At 39.9% G+C, this 26,098-nt stretch overlaps 1 protein-coding gene across 13 annotated transcripts in view; it reads left to right on the top strand.

The window, feature by feature from the left end:
- The window catches only part of LOC135486151 (3',5'-cyclic-AMP phosphodiesterase 4C-like), a 249,309-nt gene that overhangs the window by 189,187 nt on the left and 34,024 nt on the right, over positions 1–26,098 (top strand). For 10 of the 13 annotated variants that reach the window (XM_064768707.1, XM_064768703.1, XM_064768702.1 and 7 more), the window contains one exon: positions 13,669–13,848. In XM_064768707.1, the coding sequence (XP_064624777.1) occupies positions 13,669–13,848 (180 nt within the window). Of the gene's footprint in view, positions 1–8,898; positions 9,049–12,583; positions 12,697–13,668; positions 13,849–14,524; positions 15,033–26,098 lie in introns of those variants that run through there. The other 3 variants (XM_064768711.1, XM_064768713.1, XM_064768715.1) reach the window with 3 other exon arrangements.

The raw sequence follows: 26,098 nt of genomic DNA, 5'->3' as shown, positions 1-26,098 counted from the left end.
GTTTCGTTCTTATTGTTCTGATGACTGGAATGCAGTAGTTGAAGATGGTAAATGCTTTCGTGTTTTGGTTAGCCCTTGGTAATTGATGTTGGTGGTATCTCTGCTTCCTGCTCTGTTTTTGCTGGCTTTCCTCCTGTTTGAATGCCTTGTTTTCTTATTAGTGTTCTGTATTTAAAGGTCTCTGTTTTTGGTTTATATTTGAAATTTGTGATTGAATTGAAAATGTTCCAATTGCGTTGATCTGTACTATGACTTAAAAATACAAATAGCGTAGGCCTTTTTACCATTGTCATATGGCATATTAGCTGTGTAGATGTAAGTCCATAAATGACATGACACAACTTGGAGGAATCTCTCTAGAAGCAATTCAAAATATATGAAAAGTATTTCACAATTGGCATCATTCCTTTGATTTCCATCAAAAATTCGTTCAGTCCTTCTTTGAATGTCACATATAGTGATGCTGTGCCATTTGTTCATCTCCGAGGCAACGATGAAAAATTTTCGCATGTCACTGTTGCTGATAATAGCCACTATGAAATTGATGATGATAATGTAACCTGCTGCTCAGAATAAAAGCATTCTTTTGTTGTTTGGTACATTAACTGAGCCCTCCCCTGAGTCGCCTCTCGTCTTTCAGGCAATCTTCACGACGTGTTGGGAAAAAAACATGGGGACAAGATGTAGCTTTCTATATAGACTGCAATCCGGGCATCCAAACCAGGTTCCATCATTTGCAATCATTAGCAAGTGCTGATAAGCAGCTCTGTAAACCACTTACCGGTAACGTTTTACATGCGTTTTAATTTCAAATTTTTCCCCATCGAAAAAATTGCAGTGAAAACGAATATCTTACGCCTTTGAATCAGAGTCTATTTTCTGAAATACAGAGTGTATTTTCTAAAATACAGTGTATTTCTAAAATACAGAGTGTATTTTTCTAAAATACAGAGCGTGTTTCCTAGAATACTAAGTGTATTTTAAAAGTGGTTCAAAGGCCTGGTGTGGGAGTAACCTTTGCTTTGACATGTCTGACGATAAATTGTCAATCAAACCAAGCCTGAGTGCCCATTTTTAGAAGTGCTAGTGAATAGTAAAATTCTGCTCTTTTGCATTATTTTTGGCTGATTGCAAAATTGAAATCCACACGAACAATTTCTGGGTGAAATACGTTAATATTCATTTGTACGAAGAAGTGTCAAGGCGGTGCCAGAGACTGTTAATGTCTCAGTTTAAATTAGATTTTTTTTTCTTCAATCGGGAATTGTGATATTTTTGCTGTCTTGGCAACGTTTGAGTGATCAAGATTTCCATTTAGTTAATTGGAATTTTGAAACAGATAAAAACTTTGTGCCGCTATGAATGTCACTTGTGCGCAGATGTTTACTAAAAGAGGTGGCAGATGTTGAGGTCATAGCCAGGACTGATGCTAATAATAACAATTGGTGTGTAGTTCTGACTTGGGCGAATTCAATGCTGTGAGTGGTATAACATAAACACGCTTGAGGAGAGGTCATCGAATAATTTTGAATAGTTTATCAGCCTGCGCAAGCCCTTGCTCAGCTGTTGCTTACTTTTTTGACATTTCTATTACAAATGATATTCAAAAGGTGTTGCCATCTATAGTATTTGGATCAAACTAATGCTTTCCAGGTACAAATGGCACAATAAGAGAGGCTGCGGCCATGTGCTAATGAATTGAGATCATATGAAGGGCATGGCGTGCATAGCACATCATCCGCATGTGATTGAGAGATGTGACATCACGAGCTGTGCTCGTCACCTGAAGCAAAGGGTTATCGGTTATGTATTGTTGACTGACCGGGGCAACTTTCTTGTTCATGGTTTATCTTGTTCACGGTTCAAAACTTGTGGTTAGCCTTGCTAATGGCTCCTTCGGTATAGCCTTAGGCTACAAATCCCACACAAGGAAGATACTTGCTTCAGCTGCACCAACACTTTTGCGGTTGGATGCTTCTCAAAATGAGCTTTCTTGTGCTGGTAAGGTAATGCTGTATTGATTTGTGCACAAGATGTTAGTGGAGGGAATATTCTGCACTGTGATCAGCTGTGGAAGGGAATATTAAGTACTCCTATAGGAACCCAATTGACCCTTTTTTTACTCCTCCAAAAGTCATCAAACTTGGGCTTTAAGTTTAAACCTAGAAAAAGTGACTTTAGAAGGATGAAATTTGGAATTGGCCCACCTATTTTAAAGCTCTCGACTTGAAATCCTATTGCATGACCCCCAAATTTTCACATTCGATCCCTCTTCAAGATGTCCAAATTGATTACCTGTACTGTTTTTACACCACTTCTGTAATGAATTACATCAATGTTTCCGAGCAAAAGCAGTTGGACAACGTCATGCTAAAATAACAAGTCTATTTCAATAAATCACTTCTCCCACATCTTTACACTTTCTGATATCAATATTTTTTCAATTCTAATAGTATTTCTACAAAAGAATTTCATCACCATGCATCAAGTCCCCAGACAACCCGTGGGACTTTGACATTCTTGATAACACCAGTAATAAATTCTCCTGGGTTCCTCAACCAACATTACTCCAAAAGCATCTATTACAGTGCGCTATATCATCGCGTAGAACTCCTGATGAATACGATATTGCCTCTATCCATGTACTCAATATTCGTTGACAGAATACAAATCAAACTCATTGGGAATATAGCTCATGTACAAGACTGGGTAAAGGTCAAAGGTGTCGCAATCTCTGGCCCCAATCATGGTTGGTCAGACGTCCCAAACGTGTTTGCTTGGAATGGTTTGGTATCTTAAGATCTCGAGTGGCTGATATATAATAGAATATTTAGTTGAGAACTGGATCATTATTAGCTCTATAAACAATATTGGGCAATTTGTAATGTAATGTAGGAAGGAAACGGAGGCAATTAGTAATGTAAAGTAGGGAGAAAATGGAGGCAATTCGTAGTGTGCATGAAGGAAGAAAACAAGGGCAATTGGTAAATAATGCAGGAAGAAATTGGAGGCCTGGGTGGAAGAAAGTACCCTCTGAAGAAGATCTGATGTGCCCTTACCATGCTTGTACTGGGAGTCAAACCAATGACCACAGAGCTAGGTTCTCATCTACAATTATCATTGTCATGCTGTAAACTGATCTTAGTCACTCAGTGGTTAATCAAAGCTTGTAAGCTGCTCAAATCAAGGATATTCTGATGTGGTACAAGATCCAATCCGATTGTCAACGTCATCAGTGTTGATCAAACCTAGAGACGGCCACGACTAATGCTCCCAAGCAATTTCATTACTGGGTGAATGCAGCGTGATTAGGGAACCACTCCAGTGAATATGATGCAGACTGTTGTTGGGTTGCCACTATATTTTTCAGACTTTAGGCGAGACTTTTTTGACACCTTGTTTAGCGTGATTAACTAAAAATATGAAAGAAAATCGCCGAAAACCGAAAAGAAAATTATCCCGGCTGCCGCCATTCTGGTCCATGAAGCTGCCTCTACAGAAGTCTTTCGTGAGAGCAAAAAATATATAATTTTTATTCCACCCTCCTAAGCTCATCCTGTGATGGAAAAGCACACTAACCAAGGTATAAAAAAAGTCTCGCTTTATAGACCTATCGATACCTTGACGATATGACCTAGGGGGAGGATGTGTAGAAATGTGTGAAAATGGATGGGGTTTTTAAGCGCTAAAGCGTCATCTGCACAGCACGAATGCCCGCACCTTTCTGTCAAGTCAAGTCCTGCAATAAACCCAGGGGCATGCTTCAAAAGGTGTCATCGACCCGCCCGCCCCCCATAGGTCCCTTATTTTCAGCTCTAGTTGCGAGAGGTACAACCAGTGCAAGGGGTTGGGTTGTGCATGTTATCATAGGGGTTGGGGATGAAAAATATGCCTGCAAAAGAGGTGGGGATTTGAGATTGCTATGTGCGCTGAAGGGGACTATCAAAAACTCCGGGTTCATGAATGCTCTATATATGTTACTGCGAGTGCCACACCCCCCCCCCACGGGGGTCTTCAGGCCTCCATTTCTTGATTGGTTTCGGACATGTATAACATGGGGAATCAGTGGGTCTGTATTGCCTGATGGCAATGATTTCCATCACTGATTTATGAAGTCCCTCAATGTTGAAGATTGAGGTGGCCTCTCCACGGAGATTTCCTGACAATTGCGCATGTGTTGATTGGCTCAATTGCAGTTTGACTGTTGGAAAGGTTAGCTTTTAAACAAATTTCTGCAATTCTTGTCGACCGAGTTGTCCTCTATCGTATGAGTATGCTGAAACTTTGGAGGTGACAGATGCTGATTCTTCCACTGCACCACTCGGACAGCCTAACAGAGCCTAACAATTGCCTTAACGTTACTGGCATGGCATGGGACTCTATCTCTCTCGCCAAAGTCGGACCACTAGGCCAATAAACCCAATTGGCGCCTAACCGTAGTTGCACGCAGGATACGCTCATCCCGCCTTGGAGGAGGATTACTCCTAGGAGAATGACCCCTCCAAGTGCAGAGCGAACGCTGAAGAAGAAGAAGAAGAACTGGCAAGGGATATATTGTGATGTCTAATGGAATTTTCACCTCAAAATGATAGTTTACATTCAGCTATCAGTTCTCAAACTTGTTTATGTGGACATAATGTCGTTATAAACGTTAAGAATTAGGCATACTATTACTGCCTCAATACGAGTAAACCCTATCCTATTAAATAGTACATGTAGTTATGTGTATCGACAAATACTTGTCATCTCACCAAGCTTTTGTCATCAAAGTCTCCTCGAGCATGTTGAGGACAGGTCCTGGGTAATCCTACAGTTTAAAATCATGTTTGGGCCACTTAGCAAAACACAGGTAGCCATGGCAACGAATTGGCAGGTAATACCGAGGAGAGAGAGCCGGAGTTGTTAAAATCCATCCATTTTGTTGATCCTCAGGTGGTCAATGCATTAATCATGTTGTCAAGAAAATCAATGCATAAAACAAACAGATTGAACAACCTGAAACAATGGCAAATATTATTCGAAATGAACACTTTGCACCATAAAGGGAGATACTGGGCATAAGCTGGTACAATCTGTTAGCGTCATGCTTTGATGCTTGCATTAGCTGGATATTACTGCAGGAAGTTTTTTTTCCAATTCCTCAATAATCTGGCAAAGTCTACAGATGCTGATTGTTTTTGTCTAGGACATCTGCCACGTAAAGATATGACGATGTATATAACGCACCAAGCCTTTGTTATCTGATGCCGCAGCGCCCACAAAAACGATGGTACGAATGATACGCTGCATGAAATGCTAATGTAGAAGCTGGCCTTGAGAGTATCTGCCTATAAGCCATCCCTTCTCTGCCCAACTGCATGGCAAAACCGAGGACAAGTTATTTTCCAATTGCGAGGTAGTCCCCCCCAATATTAAACAAGAATTGATATAAACACTGCCAGAGAGTTCATTGGGGAGATGTTACTGCGAGTTACCCTGAGCCCCTCCCTGCTCGATGGTACTTGTAGACCTGTGACAATGACGGCTACACTCCAAAATTGTTGATTCCTGTGTCAACTGTTTTAGGTTTCTGGTCCTTGTACATACTTAAGCACTGGCATAGAATCAATTATTCACAAATAAGTCCTAATTTGAAACAACGATATTCTGTGCGTTGTCCTTTGTCCATCAATTAGCACAATGTACTAATTGTTGATAACCCAGTGAGGATGGGGAACGGAAAGTCTGTCGCGGAGTGAATGATGGTGCATCAAGTAGACTGTTATATTATCTGGGTCCTTCAGAAAAAGACGGATAATCTTCAAATAGTGACATTGCCTTCAATGGGACAGCAGACGTCACCTTCATGCCACTCCCACTCTTAATATGGTCATGTCGTACACCAGTGGGCAGTGAAATGCCACTGATTACAATTACTAGATTCAGTTTGACGTCTTCAAAGCCTGTTTCGCCTACAAATCAAATCAGACCTGTTTGAACCAATTGTCTGACATGGGAGGATTGACATCGGAGTCTTGTCTGACTTGGCCCTGAGGACTGCTGCACATATCGGCTTTCGCAGTGTCTTTATCAGGTTTATACCCTTTGGTCCTTTGTTTGGCTTTGACTTTGTCCTAATCACTTGCCGCTCTTTCTGGAGATGGTACGGTCTTAAAATGTCACATGAGTGAGGAAGAAAAACCTGTGGATTTTTTTTGAGGTGATGAATAATGTCATAGTTGATTCTCAGCACTCAAATCTCAACTCAATAATTTTCAATTTCATGTTTTTGTGAGGTTTCAACCAGAGACCTCTTGACCGCTGGTCGAGAGTCCGAACCATTTGACCACAGATGCTCCTTAACAGAGTCTTCTAATTCAAATGTTGGTACATGTATGTTTTGGTATTGCAAATAAGTTAGGTCTGAAAACCCGGCCAACTGTATTAGTGTTGTCGGTTGTGTGACTTCACTTAGAAGCAGAGTTATCTAAACTTTTTTCTTTTGATAATGGATTGTTGACTGAAACAAAGGTATCTTGATGATTAATTGAAGTGAATCAAATGATCTTTATATCACAATCTGTATGGCCATCGTAATTTCCCATGAGTCCCACTGCATTGAGACTAATTAGGAAACAGTGTGTAGATGATTGGTGTGGGTGGTTAAATGCCGTATTACTCCTTCATTCAGCTTGTTTAACCAAAAAAGGTGTTACCCCTTGACCAACAAGGTTTTTGCATCTTATCAAGATTTAAGATTGAGGTTACATACTTTATGCCTATAGCATGTTCAACTGGAAAATGTTTTACCCCTTTTGTCTTGATCGATGAGCACCAACGTTTTTGCATCTAATCAAGATTCATGATTTCGGTTATATAACCATAGCATGTTCAACCAGAAAAGGTTTTACCCATTTTTGACAGTGTCTTGACCACCAAATTTTCTGTATCTGATCAAGATTCAAGATTTAGGTTATCTACACTACATTTATAGAGAGAATGAGACCATGAGATTCAGGATGTTTTGAACAGAAAGATTCTTCAGTGTAGACCAATTAACAGTGTAGAAGTGAGCGTGATGGGGTCAAACCTGCGGAAGGAGGGGGGGATAGAATATGTTCATAAATCAGTGTGATAGAAAAAATATGGGAGGCAGAGGACTCTGGTCTCTCTCAGTCACATATTGGGGGTGATTTGTTGACCAGAAAGCGAGTAGTGCAAATATGTCTTGCGTACTTGATATGTCAGCCAGGCGTGAGTTCTTCATGAAAAAAGAGCTGATGATTGGAGCTGCTTATTCGCCCAAACATCATTGCCTACCATCATTATAGCCTGTCAAAATGTGTCCCATAAAGTCTTGATCACATCTCGATGGTTGTCTTATCTTTTTATTACTCGTCTTTTGCTCTTGGTCATGGCAGTAATGTGCTAATTATGCCTTATCACGGACCCCAACTTTTAGTTAACCCCTCATGTTACTTCCGGTCTAAAGTCGGAGGTGTGATCTTGAAAAAATGGGGTTTACAAAATATTAAAAAACAGTGTTTGCAGAAATATGACTTTAGATCTTCCGTTGAATAATCTAATCAGAATGGCTCAGGACCCCTTTAGAGAGAAAACAGTTCTACCACTGCAGGTGTCTATGTAGGCCAAACTGACAGAACAAATAATATGATGTTGAACCAAACCTTGATAACTTGCATGTAGTTCCAGGCCTTGGTCTTTGGCGGCAATAAACACCGCTATAAAACTGAAGAGTGCCATTTTTTGGACCGAATTCAAAACATGTGTTCATGCTTGGGGGGTATACCCCCCCCTAATTACATGGCCTTGCATAGTTATAACATGATTATATTCACAATTGTATGGGAACATAAAGTGCATTTTACATTTTTAAAATAGTTCAACAATTCCCTTTACCACCTGAAGGAGTATAGTACTGATATCAGAGTTGTGCAACATGGCTTTGCCCTTCTAATTGGAGAGCAAATTACAGTTAATTTTCTATTAAGGACACCCTCTGGACTGACAAGTGCTGTCCTTTTAATAGAGAGATGTCCTGATTAGAGAGGTCGATCTAATGGAAACAACCACTTTTGGACCACAACTAGTGTCCTTGATAGAGAGGTATCCGCTAAGGGAGGTTCCACTGTGTATGATTTTTCAGTTACCGCTTAGATGCAGTTGCATCCCATTACGAGTACTCCAATAGCACTGAGCACCCCTCAGATGTACGTTTCATACATAAACACTGTTGCCAGAACGAAGCCTCACTCTCAGTCAGATAGCTGCTCAGGCAAGAGGGGACTATCATCACCATTGATATTTCGTTGTGGATATAACATGGCCTTTCTGACAGCATGGCTGTTGTTACACTTTAAGTGACTTATCATCAATATCTTCGGACATTTCGTGGGAAGGCATTGGTTGTCATCATCAGACCAGTATGGAAATAATAAATACATGTAGTCTTATCTGACCAATGTTCTATGGAAATATCATATAGTCTTTTTCTGATTGCGCTGCGTTCACACAGTTGTTTCTAGAAGGAAGGATGGCTTTCGTGTAGTGTCGATAATTAGGATTCCAACAGAGGCAACAACATGTTCTAGATTTATGTAGTTGTCTGTGCGACTGTGTGAACCATCATGTTAACATTTAATTTTGAATAGGCCACTTTAGTGGAGTAACAAGCAACTGATAAGTGAATAATACATTGTGGTTCTAAAGCTATTGGCGTTGTTGTAGTCAATATTGTCTCTTTGGAATTTTAAAGTAATTCACAACGCAGGAGTCCACTTCAGAAATGGCGCAATTTCAGCAGAAGCTTTCGAGTGGAAGTACGACCAAAACGGTATTCACTCTTTCAAAAGAGGAGAAGTCGTCGATGGAGGTGCACCATGCATGTATGACGCGGACACATAGCAGTTCTCGTGCCACTTCATTTGTGCATGTTTCTCGGGATAACTTACTCAGTCCGCACCATTCTCCGAAAATGTCTCGACTGAATGCGGGGCTGTCTATTTTTACCCGCAAGCACGGTTCTGTGCTACTGCAGAGATCAAGAAGGTATGCATGCATTTTCTCGCCTTATTATTTCACAACATGTTCAAATTCATCACTCCTCGGGCTGTCTGGTTATATTTTGGTTGTCTGTTTCCTTGACAAATTTATTGGATAAGTATAAAGTGATGACCCGAAGTTGTGACCCGTCCCCTCATTTAATCCATTTTGATGAAGAAGAGATCTGGTTTGTCGTCCCCCAAGAAATTTTTACATGTGTTTTATTTTTGAAATGTTCGCAAATGCACTGGCTAACAATCGTAAATATAAAGAAAGAGTTAAAAAACTTGAACTACATGTATAATGCAACAACCAGTAAATTTCGGCAGCTAGTGCGATGTGTATAGTATCAATTGAAATTGAACAAATTCAACAACTTTATATAAGCTTTGTGAAAACTTCATATTTTACAGTATGCTAGTCTCTCAGACTTTCTGATAATGTCTCATGTTTCGAGGCAAATCTCATAAAATTGTCCCCGACGCTCTGTTTGACATTTTTGAGCGACCATCCTGTGATGGCCTTGAGATCTGCTATCATCGTGACAAGCCCTGACCACCTTAACACCAGCTCATCTTGCTCCTAAAAGGGTACGTCATAATCACAGCTTTGGGGTGCTAGCAAAGTGCTGTATAAGTGTGATAACTCAAAGTGTTTGAAGAACGTTTTATCATCTAATGGATATCTGTCATAAACCACCATTAGACACTCGGCGTGCTAATAGAAAGTAGTTTCACATCAGATATATCTTCGAATTAAAGTCAGATGAATCTTTATGACAATTCTTGGCCATGTTTGAGGATCTATGTAACAGATTGCATTGTCAAGTGCATTTGGTTGAGTACTTTAACCATTCTTTGCTAAGTTTTAAAAGGGGATTGGGTATAGAAAAACCTTGAACATCACTTAAAAATGAACGGGAATTTTGCCGTGTGCTAAGTGAAATAATGATGTCATATGTTTGTCAAAAGGTGTTAGTGTTTTTAGAGTTCTTTTCCCTTTACAAATTACGAAAACAATAAAGTAATTGTTTTCTAACTTAGCTAATTGAACTTGTACAGCGCAAAAAAATTCATTGGGATTTGCCAAAATTGCTTGTCAGGACTAAGGATGGGGCCTCCTTCACACCGGGATGTCAGGGAAGGTACCCGCCCTTTTTCCCACTATTCCTCTAGCTGCGCTCCAGCAGTTCAGGTTACCCTACATGTACCAGTAACGTTATGATTTTCGGTGTATTAAGGGACACTGATTGTCATGTTCATTACACCAGGGCACCACACGGTCAGTTTGCACAGCACTCTGCCAAGTTGATCAATGTGTTCATAAATTGTTTTGATATAAATTCGATATCCTTTTAGAGGCTACATGTATACTATCTCGTAATCATTATACTGCGGAAACATCGAGCAATGAGCAATGAGCAGTGAGCTTTGTCAAGCAATGAGCTATTTCAAGCAATGGTTTTAAATTTCTGTTGAAGCAAGCCTGGTTAAGCTGATCTTGGCCAAAAGACATGGCTTTATCATTTTGTTAAATGAAAGGTGGTTTTGTCTTGGATATCTATTGGCTAACAGTCTAGTGGCCCTTGGCTCCAAAACAACTGTTCGGATGCGAGGAAGAATCTTTTGACATGATTAAGAATCGTATCTTGACCTGGGCATGTATAAATCTTTATGAGCAGTGTTGCTGTTGAAGCAATTTTTCATTTGGCACTAATGTAGCACACTAAATCACCTTTTTCTGACTGGCAACTACAAAAACAGGTTATCGCTACAAGTTAGCATCAAGACTTGCATAATAGCTAGATTGGAGACGCAGTTCTTCTTCATCTTCTTCTTCTGAATGAAGAATAAAGAATAAAGCGACTCAGTAACTTTGGATACATGGGTATAGGGGGAGGAGTGGGATGGTATTTTAAAAACACATCCAGTATTAGCTTTGACCATCGCTGTAATAGGATATGTGAAATAATACATGGTAGATATTGGTATATCCTTCTTTCATCTTGATCAAGCTTTCCAATAATCTACATGATACTTTAGTCTTGCCGTTCATTTGCTTGACAAACCTAATGATCTGTGCTGCCTGTACATATGCTACCTTCTCAAAATTCCCTTTTATCATCTACAGTTCTTTGTTCGTATTGTATTACGCTATTGTTTCTGAGGATGATGCTAGCATCTACCTGGATGTATACATCAGTATGTCGTTAACCCATCGAGTTCTCTTGTTCTCATAGTCTTAAGTTTTCATAGCTGATCTTTGAAGCACTAATGTGATGATATGATTACGATTTCTTGGGCTTCCATCATTCTGTGCTAGTGTGTGCAAGGAGAACCTCCTCTTGAAATGTGTAGACTCATACATCTTCCATCTGCCCCATCATCCTGATTTCTTGAAAGGGTTTATGTGGGAAACATTTTATGAATCATAACTTGCCTCCAATATGAAATGATTAAGTTTAGCTGTAATTCTACTTCCGGTAATCACATTATTCCTGTGATCAAAACGATTGCTCTGCCTGTGGAAATACAAGACATCAATGAAGGAACTTTCATTGTACATGACAAATGCATCTTCTGAACCAAATTTTTCACAAGCATCGATGCAACTTGCACTGGCATTTGCATTTGGGAAAAAATTGGTGCACATTGATCGTAGAATTATTGCCAACCAAGCAAATGTGCATAATTACAGCACTTTGTCATGATACAAATTAGGGCTGTTTTTCAAACTGTTTCAGATCAGAGTTATTAGTTTGTTTGCCAGCCCATCCATTGATCCTGGGCTTATTTGGTATTCCACTCTCGCCAACACCTCATCAATGTACAGATATCCCTGACAACACTACGACTTGGTATTCAGCACTTGCACAGCAAACAAGCCTTTGAACTGACGATTCCCTTTAAGGTTTTCGATTGGTACACTGTTCCAGCGACAGTGTGAGTCAGCAGATTAGTTGCGTGATGTTCGTATCAACTGAGGGTCACCAGTTTTAACCTAAAGATTCCAGCCGTGCAGAAAAGGAGGCTCAAGTATAGTTAGTGTGACATTCACATTTGACAAACTTCGCGTGTCCTCATGTATAGCAGAAATGGTGGGGACAACTGCTCGGCTGTTCAAAGGTGGCCTTGCTGGCGGATTGGTATATGCCAAAATGTATTGGCTGAAACACCCTACATGTACGTGATGTAGAGCGGTTTCCAAAAATCTTGAGGTCATTCTCAGCATCAATCTGGACTCCTCGGGAAGTTTTGTCGAGATTGGTTTTCTAATGAACATATTTTAGCAGTTTCCAAAAATCTTAGTTCATTCATTCTCAATGTCAACCTGGACCTTGAGATAGGTTTTCTAATGCCATAAGAGTTGGGCGACATACTTTCACAGGTTGGTCATGTCTGTGCCCATTATTGTAGTAGTTGTGTTCGTTCTTGAGAGGTTTTGATTGTAATTTCCATTCATATCAACATGTCTCATGAAGACAAAGTCACAACAACCATAATGCTAGGATGAGACCACTTTAAGTCTTCTTCTTCACCCACCAAGTGAGAGTGGTACGATGTTTTAGGGTGGCGCCTCGGGAGTGTAGAAAAGGGCCATGGTTCGTTATATCTCCACCCTGTACCTAAACCTGGTCGATGGTTTGGTGGCGAGGTAAGGCCTACATGTTGAAAAGTTGACCCCGATGTTCCCCTATCCTTGTTTGTGCCAAAGACGCTAAAATCCATCCAACTATTAGAAAATGGCTCCCCAGATGATATAAATTTGATTTTTCTGACATGGTTTCCAGTGTTAGCAAATTGCCCAATAGATTGGACCGTATTGCTTGGTGAATAGATATCTGGTGACAATGGACCAATGCAATATTTTGTGACTGGTGAAATTGAGGACTGTGAGGAGTTCATATCACCCCTCTTAAATTCAAAGATTGGGTGAGTCCGGTATATTCATTTGATTGGCCACCATGGTAAGCGGGCTATGATTGGCCACTGTGGTTATAGGGGGCTAAGGCATTGACGCAACTTGTCAGGCTGACAGAGTGGGAAGTTCTGATAAGCTCTCCAGGGTGGCTGCTAAAAAAGCAATAAAGAGAATTGTTTTAAAAACTCTGGTATGGAGGAGGAATTGGGGACCCAATTTATCGCGCAGTGTTGTTGAACCAATCAACTGGAGGTAGCCGAAATGTGTACCCTGGTTCATGTGGCAACCACAGAATAAAATTCATTAGATGGAGTTATCGGAGCAGCAACCAGTATAATGTTGTAGGAAATAAATCAATGTTAGAATAGAGAACCCTCGCTTTGCCATCTAGTGTGCAATCACGATACTAGATCTGCTTCTGATCTGACTGTAGTCGAATCGTTGATCTGATGACGATGATCTGATATTGTAGCCGTAGTATTTGCAGGCTGCAATAAAAATCACTTATTTGCAACTAGGGCTTGAATCATTCTCGTTGATGAAAAATCAATATTTTCCTTGCTCTATCAGTCAACAAAACATTCCTTTCAAAGGAGCAGGAAAAATACATGACCAGATAAAGCATCTTTCTTGAAGGAGTTGCATCGCTTCCATTGTATGATTTAAAACAGCTTCTTTAATCTTTGTCTCCTCCTGTTTTTGCAGCTTTGATGTGGAAAATGGCACCTCACCGAATCGTAGCCCGCTGGACGGGGCGAGCCCGTCTGCTGGTCTGGTGTTACAGAACCTTCCCCAGCGAAGAGAGTCCTTCCTATACAGATCTGATAGTGACTTCGACTTATCGCCAAAGTCGATGTCACGAAATTCTTCCATTACAAGTGAAATGTAAGTCACATTTTCAGGTATTTTCTTGTGTTTTCATAAAGATTTTCTCTGTTAAGGTTATTTTGGCTTTGCCATAGTTAATCATTTCCAGTGCCTCTGAGGACTTTAAATAATCCAGAAGTTGGAACAAATTTTTTTTTCAAATTCATCTGGTTATGCATGTGCATATCTGTATCTGTTATGGTACCGGTCATCGCACATGAGTAATTGATGGAGTCAAAATCTGAAAATTCTGTTCTGTCTTTCAGTTTTACTTGAAATGTTTAACTGGGCTATGGGTAAAAAAACTAGAAATGTCCTATTCTCCTATGAATAACAATTCAACTCTATCAACTACACAGAATTTTTGGCAAAATGGATAGGACCTGATTGTGTGTTTTGTTTGTTGTAGTGCATGCAGTCACTTGCTAGCTCACGTGGTAGCTATGATTGAACTAGCATTAACATAATGTCTTTGCTTTTCAGCTAAAGGTGTATGTACTTAAATTGATAGCATCTGAAATCATTGTGGTTGTGATCATTTGCAGAGACTCTCAAGGCCTGTGAAGACTTTGATATTTAAATTCTTTTTCGTAGCCAATAGATGGGATTGAGTGAGGTTTTTCACATAGAAGTTACTAGGGATCAGTTCAGAAACTGTTAAGTTAAAGTTTCCTTTTCTGTTCTTCTGTTTAAAAACGATTGGTTGCTCACAAAATCTGAGGAAATAAAACACAAAAAAATCTGGCAGTTTTAAAGTAGCAAAAGGAATTGTCTGCTCGAGATTCAGGTAATATCGATTTAAAGGCCCATTCTGGTAACTCATTTTACAACTATAATGTCAAAAATGATCTTAATGACAAGGGTTAAACGATACTGGATAAGGTGACCTTCAATATAGCATCGATCTATCCCCTTAAATGTCAAATAAATTGTGTGCAACTTCGTAAGGACGATGTTCAGACAAGATGACAGACTCACTTCTGCCATCTGTTGGTGTTTATAATGAACCAATGGGTTGACATGTTTCAAGTGTGTACGGAACCTGGGTACATGCTCTAATGATATCAGGCAAACCCGGCAGAAGATGACATTCTAAAGACGGAAGATTTGAAAAGACACCATGGCCGAGAAAATGGATCGTCACCGGCGAATATATCAAGTGATGACGATGAGTATGGAGAACTTGTCCAATCATGCTAATGGTGAGTGAATTTTCTTCTAATTCTCTTGTTTGCTTTTTGGGAGTGCATTGGTTTGTATGCCGAGGAACCGGGGTCGTGGGTGGACAAGATGCCGGAGAGCTATGGGTCTGGGGTTTGTGGGGAACTTGGCTGAGAGCTTGGAACGTAACCTGGTTTTTCGGTGGAGTGTTCCGTCCTTGTTGTTGTCAATGATATCCTTGTGAAACCGAGTACCGCCATGCCAGCTTTGGGCAACAACAAAGCATTACATTCATGTATAGATATATAGACACACTGAACCTAGAAAAATGTTGTACGATAAAAAAATGTCATGCACTATGTCAGGGCACAACTATTTCAACACCAGTGCCTCCCCATTACTGACTTATCGTAATCTGGTTCTCTAACTGTTTGACCCTAATTCATTACTTGATAAAGATCGTATCAAGTGCAATTTGATCATGCTTATGCTCGAACTGACCAGTAAACACCGACCACATAACCAATAATGACCCGCTTCATCAACTCAAATTGACGAAGAACACAAATCATAAAATTGATGCTGTCATGATCGTAGTGTGATGTATGTTGGTGAGGATTAAAGGTAGCATGAGTAGTAAACCATTGGTAAAATTTTGTGGTGCATTCAGAATCTCTCCTTATACGATACCGTGGCGTCCGTCGTCGTCCGTTAGCAGAGCACGTTTCGTCACCACTAGGGCTAGATGTCTAAAACTTGGTGCAATGGTAGCTTTGGGCTATAAGCCCCGACTTATTTTTCTTTTTCGCGATATGACCTACTCTCTGGCCTCCCGCTCGGAATTCAAATATGGCCGCCAGGCAGCCATCTTGAAAATTAAACAAAGTCCTATTACTCAGAATCTAATGATCGGATTGCAACCAATCTTCATGTGATTATGTATCTATGTACTCTTATCAATATCCCTAATTTTCAGTCAAATCCCATGACAAATACGGCCGCCAGGCCACCGTCTTGAAAATCCAATGAATGATACTCCTAAACTGTTGAACAGATGTCAACCAATTTCCATGTGACATGTACACTCTTCAATAACCCTGAAATTCAGTCAACTTTATAACCAAAAAGCTATAGTTAGATGGTACCGGTAATTTTCTTCTGTGCTATTGAGCCAAGAAGAATGATATTATTCAATGGATTCAAAACTGGTGAAACTAGCCAGGAACTGTTCTCCCCATATCCACTGTAAATGACGTGCATTACATTACCCGAGGTGAGCACATGGTCCCTGGATCATTTCATCATTGTTTATAGGCAACTGGATTTTTCAAGAGTTTCTTAACAGTAGATTAAAGTGCAGGGCCCGGTTGTTCCAAAGCACAAAAGTCACGTTATCCTTAACAGTTACGTTAAGTATCCTTACGGATGTTATATCTTTCAGTTACACCCATTGAAATGTTCACGTTAAGACTTAACGTTTCCGTTAAACCTAACGTCATTTTGAACAACTCAGCCCAGCCCTCCAAATGACATTTAGGCTTTTTGGATGATGAATGTTTGGTAATATAAAAGGTCAAGGTTTGCTGTTGACGATATTGTCACATTTATGATAACTAGATTGAGATTACATTGATCTTTGGAATCAATACACTGGTTTGTGCTGATACTATATTTGTCCTGGTTTTATAGCTAAGACTATAAATGCTCCTTTGTTTTAGTCATGTTAGCATTTAGCTTCCACGAGGATTTTGCAGCGGGCCCAGATATTTTTTGTTGAAAATATGAGTCAGATATGAAAAAATATGAGAATATTAGTCAAAAGATTACATGCGTCTGATTGTTGAGAAATAGTATTTGCTTTAATAAATATATTATGACCTTATTTGGTTCTCCATTCATTTCATCTAGAGTTACGAACAGCACATTTTTTCTCTGGGAGAAGTGTCTCTTGTGCAGGTATGTTGAAAACTGTGCTCAGGGGTTACACCAACTATCACATCAAGGTCGAGAGAACTGACATGTCTTGGCAGTCTGATTGCCCTGGTTGCATTTCCAAGAAGACAGTTGTGTTCCTTTAAGGGGTCGCCATGGTGAAATGAGATGCATCTTGCCACAAAACATGTTCCTGTATCAGAGGCAGTTGTCATGAATGCTTTTGTCGAACACGTCAAAGTAGTTTTGGTTCTTCATAGAAGGGCCAGATCTTTGCTAAACATAAACATATGTGACAGACCAAATATCACATCAAGCTGGTTATGATGTGTATTTTGACAATAATAGTCACCAAAGATGGCTAATAATGGTGAAGGTTATGAGGTGAAATCCAATTTTCTTTCGGAGTGGGTAGCAATTGTCAGGGTTGATATCTATAATTAACATCAAGCGGTTGTATCAAGATTTAACCTCATATATATGATAGATGTCTCTCCTAAAACGCCCTGGTTGCAATGTGACATGCTTGAAATGTACACTTTATATGTAAAATGCAAAAGGCTTCTTTTTGATTGCAAAAATCTTCTCGGGTTGGTACAAATGTCAGAGGCAGTTAAAAGATAACACTTGGAAGCAGTCAAAAAGACTGTCTTGAGGTTTTCAGATAGAAATCGGTACCTGACTGTCTGTATTGGTTGTCCATCAAAAATTACTCGGAGTTGTCATTTTACCAAACTGTTGGAGAAGCACCTCAGATTATGCCTTATTTCAGCTCCACCCTCGCTGTGTTTCAAACAGCTGGGACTTTTGTGATCGTTGCCGAGCCAAGCCGTTGCTTCATCATACAAACCTGCTTCTCCAACACATGTCGTTATTCCAGCTCAGTTCACCTGCGGCAAACAAGCTTGTCATGGAGAATCACGGTCGAGACATCGTCGGATATTGCGCTTTGGAGCAGAGGCAGTATAAATGGCATGCCTATCACGGAGTCTTTGCAACAGATTGTGGGTGCACCTTACGGATTGGAATCAGACAGTTGGGTAGTGTATTGGTTTGCAGGGCTGTTACATCATGTTTAGGCTTCTAAAGTCCACCTCCTCATGCTTAGGTTTCCTCCGCAGTGCATGATTTCCTCCTACTTACATTACAATCACCCAGGATTGTCTATAGAGCTGAAAATGTCCCAGTTGACGCTCAGCTCTTACTCAATATTTTCTTTATTGAATCTTTCCATGGAAGATGATGGTCTCTCATCGTATATTCTTCTCCGGCGCTACTGATCCCCTTGAAGATCAAAGATGTACTCCGGTGATACGAATTTGCTTCCGATAGCCCGTTAGCAAGATATTGATGTTTTTATTAGTCGACTTAATGAACACTTCAACGCTAATGTTATCTAAAATGTCATTGGTGACCTTTAAGATAAATTCATTTGAAGGCAGTGTATAAAATGAGGTGTGTCACTATGGGGTTTACGAGAGCTTTCTGGTTAGTATTTCTCCCTCTTCAGAGCAAAATGACCAACAGACACAACAGAACAGTATTCCCCTACTGAAGGTGACTTTAAGGTTATCCGGCTAAGTTAGTATGACACCTGAAACGAAAGCTGTCTGTATGTTTACTCCAATACTCCAGCTCCGATATCAGTTCCCTCCAATATCACTAGCCGATACAGCTAGTTAACGGGAAGCTCGTGACGTCAGCGGCGTGTGTTTGCACCTTCCGTTCCGATACACAAAAATGAAAAATTGATCCCCGCCTACCATAGGTAATTGTTTACAAACACGACTGAGGTAATAATATATCATATAACTGCACAATATCACGTCGGTTGTTTTGTCATTAATAATTCTTAATGCAGTTATCCAACCCGCTTTCAGGGAAAAAGGCAATCATTGGGGATTTTTCAACTGGCATGCAGCTGGTATAGGAAAGTTTTAAGCTCTCCACTCGTGCCCTGAGACACTACTTCGCACGGTTTAAGATAATGCTGCGGCATTACTCCCGAGTCTTTTAAAATTCCAGGTAAAGGTTATAACAAGCATATTCTTACGTTAAGGAAAGCGTGTACAACGGAACTGTTTATACGATATATCATGTGGGTAGCTGTACTGTGTGGGATCCTGTGGAACTGTAGTGTTCAGAAAGATTTATTCCATTCACTTGGGAATTATTCCGCTCTAAGACCTGTAGCTGTTTAGGATTACAGAGTATGTACCGGCGTTGTGTTTGAGTATATTTTGCAATTGTTGGAGTGTATTAAACTACTTGTTTCGAAATGGTGGATAAGTTGTGTTGTTGCTTTGCCAATTTGCAACGACCAGAAATGTCAAAGTCGGAGCATCCCAAGGATAAGGCGAGGAATTATCATCCGATCCAAGAGATTCCCCTCCGGGAGGTTAGAGGAAGACAAGGTAAGAATGTGATGCAACAGGTAGTTCCTGTTGTGTTTTATTATTGTTTGGCCTCAGGTTAATGGTGAAAACTGAAATGAAATCAAATGAAATCATCAAAATCAACGAAGTGAAAATTGACTTTTCCAAATAAAATCGAATAGAAATTGCTGGTGACAATGATGCCAGTGTGTATCTGACGGACTGTATGAGTACCATTTACAGGAGGAAATTGCACCATTCATAGTTTTGAAGTTCTTTGTTGGTGTTTCAACTGGTCGACTTCATTTCAAGGATGTGCATATTTCCTTGGTTGTATTCTGTTCATACATTGTGACAATTTCATTGCGTTTCAATTATCCAATTCTGGTGTTTGTCCGTAACCGTTGGCAGCCTTTACCAGTTCGTTTCATGGCAGCCTCTGACACATCAAGCCTTGCTTGCATTTGGCAGCCTCTACCAGTTCATTTCATGGCAGCCTCTGACACATCAAGCCTTGCTTGCATTTGGCAGCCTCTACCAGTTCATTTCATGGCAGCCTCTGACGCATCCCTTCCTGCCCAGCATTTGGCAGCCTTCACAAGTTCATTTCATGGCAGCCTCTGACACATCAAGCCTTGCTTGCATTTGGCAGCCTTAACTAGTTCATTTCATGGCAGCCTCTGACACATCCAATCCTGGCCAGCATTTGGCAGCCTTTACCAGTTTATTTTATGGCAGCCTCTGACATCCTTGCCAGCATTTGGCAGCCTTCAGCATCAGATCTCTTAGCAGACATCATGTCATCCCCAAATGTTTGTGAATTTTGTAAGACTCTTTTCAATCCTTTTGGCAAAGGACCAGGCGACGCAACATCACCATTTACTGAATCGTTTCAGCTTTGTGCATTGAGCAACCCTTCTTTCTTCCCCCAAGTGTTCTTCCCCGACTCATTCAATTCAACATCCTTCTCCTACATCATCTCCTGGTGTACATTTGGTGAGAACTTTCAATGCCGTTCTTTTCACAGACTGTCACTTTCATCATGTCATGTACGCTAAGCTACAGGCTAATACAGCAGATGTCACCACAACAGCCGACATCATCAACACGGCTAACACGGCAATAGATAGTTTTTCGGTTTCACTGGAGGCCGACATCATGTTCAGGTTGTTGACACCTGAACGAGTGGTCTGACCCCTCTGTGAGTAGTGACAAGTTTCCTGGATACCTTACTAAAATATTTCAGATTCTGTCATCGATAAGGAAACCAACATTTACGTATAGGGAAGCCATTTAGAAAAATTAATAACGTGCTGTTAATGAAATTTAAAGAAACAGTTTGTGAACCACGAGAGTTGTAACTGGCATTGAATAAATTCACAGCAAGAACTAAGAGTCAGTTTGACTGTTAAAGGCCTTTGCATTCCTTAATTATTTGAAGTTTTTAATTGAATTTGTAAACTACAAATTGCATAAACATACACTGAATGTAAATTTCAGCATTACCTTTGTGTAAAGAGATACACATACATGTATTATGAACACTAAGTTTCAGTGAATTCGTGTGCGTAACAACTGCACTACGGCATTGTAAATTACCACATTTCTATTTTCCTGGACCACCCATAACTACAAACGGCGTGCCCCTTTGAACAGAAGAAATATTCTTTGTGAAGTATTGGGAAGATGTAACCTTCAGTTTGACCTTTATGAATTGTGTAAAAGAGAAGTTACCGTGTACCTAGAAGTACAATATAAGTTCTAGCAGAATATGCTAGGTGGCAATACTGACTGTGTCTATTGTGAAAAAATATATTGATTGGAAAGGACGTGTGTCGGAAGGTTTAGTTCCTTCTTTGCTCTCCAGATGGAAGCAGTTGTAGAAGTTACAAGTACATACTTTCAACTCAATATTTTAGATTGATTTGTCTGTGAGATGTTCTCATCATACGCAAATAGCAGTACACTTAATTCCGATAACCATACAGCATGGAGAAATCCCTAATCGAACAAGAATCAAATGACGTCATTAACGTTCATTAGTAGGAGGCAATATATCTCTGGCATCAATCGATCAAAGCGATTTTCTCCCAGTCTATTAAAGTGCATCTCAACCTATCATGGCCCAACTCTGCACACATGTACACATGGTTCATACATGAAATGCATTCAACATTTAACCCTAGGTTTGGTGGACTGTTTCATAGGTTGCACAGAATTCCCTCGAGTGGTGATTTGGATGTTATGAATAGGCGATGAAGCTGATGAGGACCGATTTCTTGGTGATATTATTGCACAAGAGATTGATTTCATAAGGTCCAAAAGGACAGTTAAGAACGTGTATTTACTTGATCATGTTGATACAGTATGGTCATATTGCACCAGGGCTGAAATTCTCACTTAAATATTCAATGCTTTTTCAACATTGTAAAAGAAGCTTTCTGCACATAAACATCATGCCTTTTTTCGTGGTCCTGAAGTAGGAGGAATACCTGACCTTTGTTTCCATTAAACGTGTTGATTAAAGACACAATCAGTCCTCAATCTGAAGTTGTGATTGCATCGTTTTGTTGACTGTTTGTCAGTAATTCGGGCCATTATTATAAGCATATAAGTGATTGTTAAAAAGATGCAAACCAACTTTGAGGTGTAGGGATCCAAGTCATCTGGACATGTAGATTGGGCATGGTATTTTCCAAGTGCAGTGCGTCACATTCACGTTCTTTTATAGATCAGTCAATGTGATAAGAAATTCGTTCAATCTAAATGCACAGCTCTCCCTAATTGGATAAGTCAGTCCTTTGTCTATTGTGACAGATGATGTCATCTATTATCTGTTCTTAATAATATTGAAGTAGATAAATTGCATTTTGACTTAAAAGAGGATGATAGCTTATACATATACTTATACGCAATCAGCAAATTGAATTCAAGGTGTGAGCTGAATTTTAGATTTGAGGATAGGTTGATTGAATTGAATCAATTTGGCAAAGATCTCTTTGAGTCCAGTGAAGAACATCAGAGTTTTTGTTCGGTGAAGGCTTTATGATTTTATAAGACAATAGGATTTGTGAGGTGCAAGTGTTGGAATACAGCATACCATGTGCAAGACGATCGGATTGCCAGACCGCTAAAAAAACGTATACATTTTTGCATTGCAAGGATGTCAGAAAAAGAAACTCGCACATGCCGTTGCTTCTAAAACAGTTGTTAGTCTAACATCACCATCTTCATAAGCCCACAAGAGTGCTACGTCCACTTCATTGTTTTATGTTGCCTTTGACAGATCACACAACCTTACAACACTTTTTTGAGATAGCGTTTTATAGACTTGATAGAGGTATCCATGGAGACCGCATCGGTTTTGGCTTGACAATATATTGGCAACAATGATGTCAGTAGCTGCACCTCAAGAGATGTCATCACAGATGAAATTCATCCCTCTTACATGTATGTCTTATGTGAAAATCCTTCTGAGTATTAGGGGTCTGGCTCTGTTCTGCCATGGAGGACACGAAAACATTGATTTTAATAGTGAAAAGAAGTCCATAAGATGGTAACATATTTAAACATGACAAAGTGTCAGGCACGCGGATGTGGCAGACTTCCGGTATCCGCCATTGATGACATCATGGAATCATAGATGTTGTCAAACAATCCTGTGAAACACAAACCTGGTATCATGTCATGACAGCACACTGTCGCAATGTCACTTTGTCATAGAAGCCGTGAGCCAATCATATGTGAAATCCAGCTCTATCGTGCCACGGCGTCGATCCTATTTCATAACTTCAGGGAAAAATGATTGCGATCAAAACATGAACAATGTTGTTATTGAAGAAAAATGACTGAAATTCTATTCTCACTGTGTCCTACTATTTCAATGCATATAGAATGACTTCACCGATGGAACTTGCGTAAACAAGGAAAAAATGCCTCATGGAGCATGGAGATTATTATTTGTCGACTGATTATGATATTATTATTCTCTTGTTGGTTGAAATAAACACTTCTTTTAAGCGATGGTGGCATTGCTTAATGGCAATGCTGCCTTGGCTCATCTTGGGTGTGACAAAACTATACATATATCAGGAATCGCTAGTCTGACGAATGTTACTTTGGCGCGAGACCACAGATACCAGGACAATTCTGTAAACCTTGAAGTTTCTTGCAAGAATTTTAACCCGAATTTAAAAAACTCAAAATTTCAACTATTAAGCAATAGCCATTAAAATTTCGGCAGCAAAGGCAATTTTACGTGTAAGTCTACTGCCAAGTGAAAATGAGCTCACCTGAACTCGAACAGAGGAACCAAGCAGTCACTCAGCCGGTAGTCAAACCCACGACCTCTTGATCATGAGACCGACGTTCTTCCACTGCACTGCTGCTGCCCCATGCTGTAGATATGGTCTGCCTGTGACTGTTGTTTTATTTACGCAAACGTTAAACTTCTAAAATTTCAACTCAACTGCATTGACGATTGAATTTCAGCGGCATGTTAGTCCACCACCAATGAAAAAAGCCGACTCCCACAGTTTTTGCTTCTCGAACATCCACACTTTTCAGTGCGTAGTTCGTCATTGATTTGTACTTGTATGAATGATTATAGCAGAGACATTGACGTCTGATACCATTATTTGTCATCAGACGTTAGTTTCCATGACAATTTGTTTTGTATATCACTTTCTGTCATACTAATGACCAATAGGACATCCTGGATCACCCAAAAATAACAGGTTGTAAAGGTTGAAAATACGTTATGTAGCAGTCCATGTAATTTGCCTCTCAAGTCACCAAGTGCTATCACCAATCAGAACTGCTTCCGATATTCTGTAAATCAAATTTTTGCGGACGGTTTATTTTTGCGAATTCTTGAAAGAACTGTGATTCGCCATGATAAAAAGCCCGAAAAGAAAATTTTGATTGGAAAAAACGAACGAAATTTCGTAATTTGCCCAAATGAAAATTCTGAAAAGATTTCAGAAATTTGTTTGATTCGCGAAAAGAGAAAGTGGGAGACATTTTGCGGTCTACAGTACATGTATGTTTATGGCTTTGACCGGTATAGAGAAGCCACTGAAGATTTCTTGAAATAGCTGTCTCAATAGAATCGATTGCGGTACATTGGTTGCCCAGTCGTGTCATCCAGTACATTGCTTATTCAGCAAATGGCCAATGAACCTGCTAATGGACCCGTACTATCAAACCCTGCCTGTATCCGCTAGCTTTAGTGCATGATTCAAGGGAATTTCCAAAACTAATTATAGACGCTATGGAAAATCTCGTCAGATTTGGTCCAATAAGGATGGCTGCACTTATTGGAGAGAAGAACAGCGTTTATCCAACATCACAAAATTTCATCAGTTGTCATGGAACGATAATAAAATCCTACTTAAGGCTATATAAGCTAATCATTTCTGAAGAGTTAGTTGGAGCTAGCGCTGTGTTTTGCGGGGAATTCAGCTAGTTGACGGCGCATTGAAATGCTCTGTGGAAACATGCTAATTCGATTAGTGAGTTGATTATTTCTATTATCGGAGTTGGTTACGAAGTCAACTGTGACTCCTAGCATCGAGCAGTTGGCTGTTCTTGTCATGATGGGAGTCGGAGGTATGCTGCTGGTCATGAATCCCAATGCCAGCAACAGCTATTAACCCTTTTAGGCCACTGTTGTATACTCATAGCGATATGATAAAGAAATAAAATATGTATGAATCAGACACACAGGGCCAGGTGTCTTGGAAACAGAGGAAGTTGTTGAGAAGAAGGGGGCGAACAAATTAACCCAGACAACCTGTCCATGGAAAGGTGTCAGGTGTTACCACCACCCCGTGAGGGGGTGGGGGCGGTTTTAGAGGATATTTTCTTGAAACTTAGTTGAATGGCTTTCATGTTACTGATACTCGTGTTAGAACAAGCTCTTATATTATGCTGTATAAACCAGTACTTTTCGCGTGCAATTTCTTGGCGACGTCATTGTCAATAGCAAGCTAAAAATATCATGAAAAATTCCTCTGTAATGCATTATTCTTAAAATTTCAGCAGTAAAGGCAATGTTAAGCCCACATTTTCTTTAATGAATCCCCATTATAATGTTAATGGTTAATGTATCCCCTCATCCGTTTTCCATTATTTCTTGAAACTTTGCTGGATGGCTTCCTGGCAATGACAGAAACATGATCTTTTGACGAGGTAGAACGCACTCATGTGAAATACAGCGATTCTTATGAAAATTGAGTTTCTGTCAAAGTGTTATGAAAGCTTCGGTGATTATTATGTATATACAATCCTTAATTGAGAATAACACAAGGATAAAATACTTCTGGTGTAAGTTATAAGTTTATTTGCTGGTATGTTGTGAGATTTGGACATATTTTTTAGAGAAGTTTGTTAATTAGTCATTAAAATTCCATATTCAGTTGTTTCTTACTCTCCCAGCTTTCTACTCTGCACATCATTTTTACCTCAGACCTTTCCAAGCTACAAGTTGTAGGCGTATGCTTTACCTACTGTATGGTTGATATACCTTCTGGGAAGATATGACTTCAATGAGCCCCCCCCCCCCCCCAATATAGACAAGTGAAGGTGAGCCTGATAGCTGATGGTGGCTATATTGCACAACAAATTGTTGCTAGCACCTCCACTGTCCTTGTCATGGAAGACAGTTCATCTAATGGCAACTGATGTAAGTAGTCCTGGATAGAAATAATGACGTATAGATTGGTCAGCCTCATCATTCAGCTCCCAAGTGTACCATTGTTATCAGTTCGGTATCCATTCGAGCCCCAATGGGGTCGCTT

Source organism: Lineus longissimus, chromosome 4 (assembly GCF_910592395.1).
Source record: "Lineus longissimus chromosome 4, tnLinLong1.2, whole genome shotgun sequence".
NCBI lineage: Eukaryota > Metazoa > Nemertea > Pilidiophora > Heteronemertea > Lineidae > Lineus > Lineus longissimus.
This window is presented reverse-complemented; position numbering and strand designations above follow the sequence as displayed.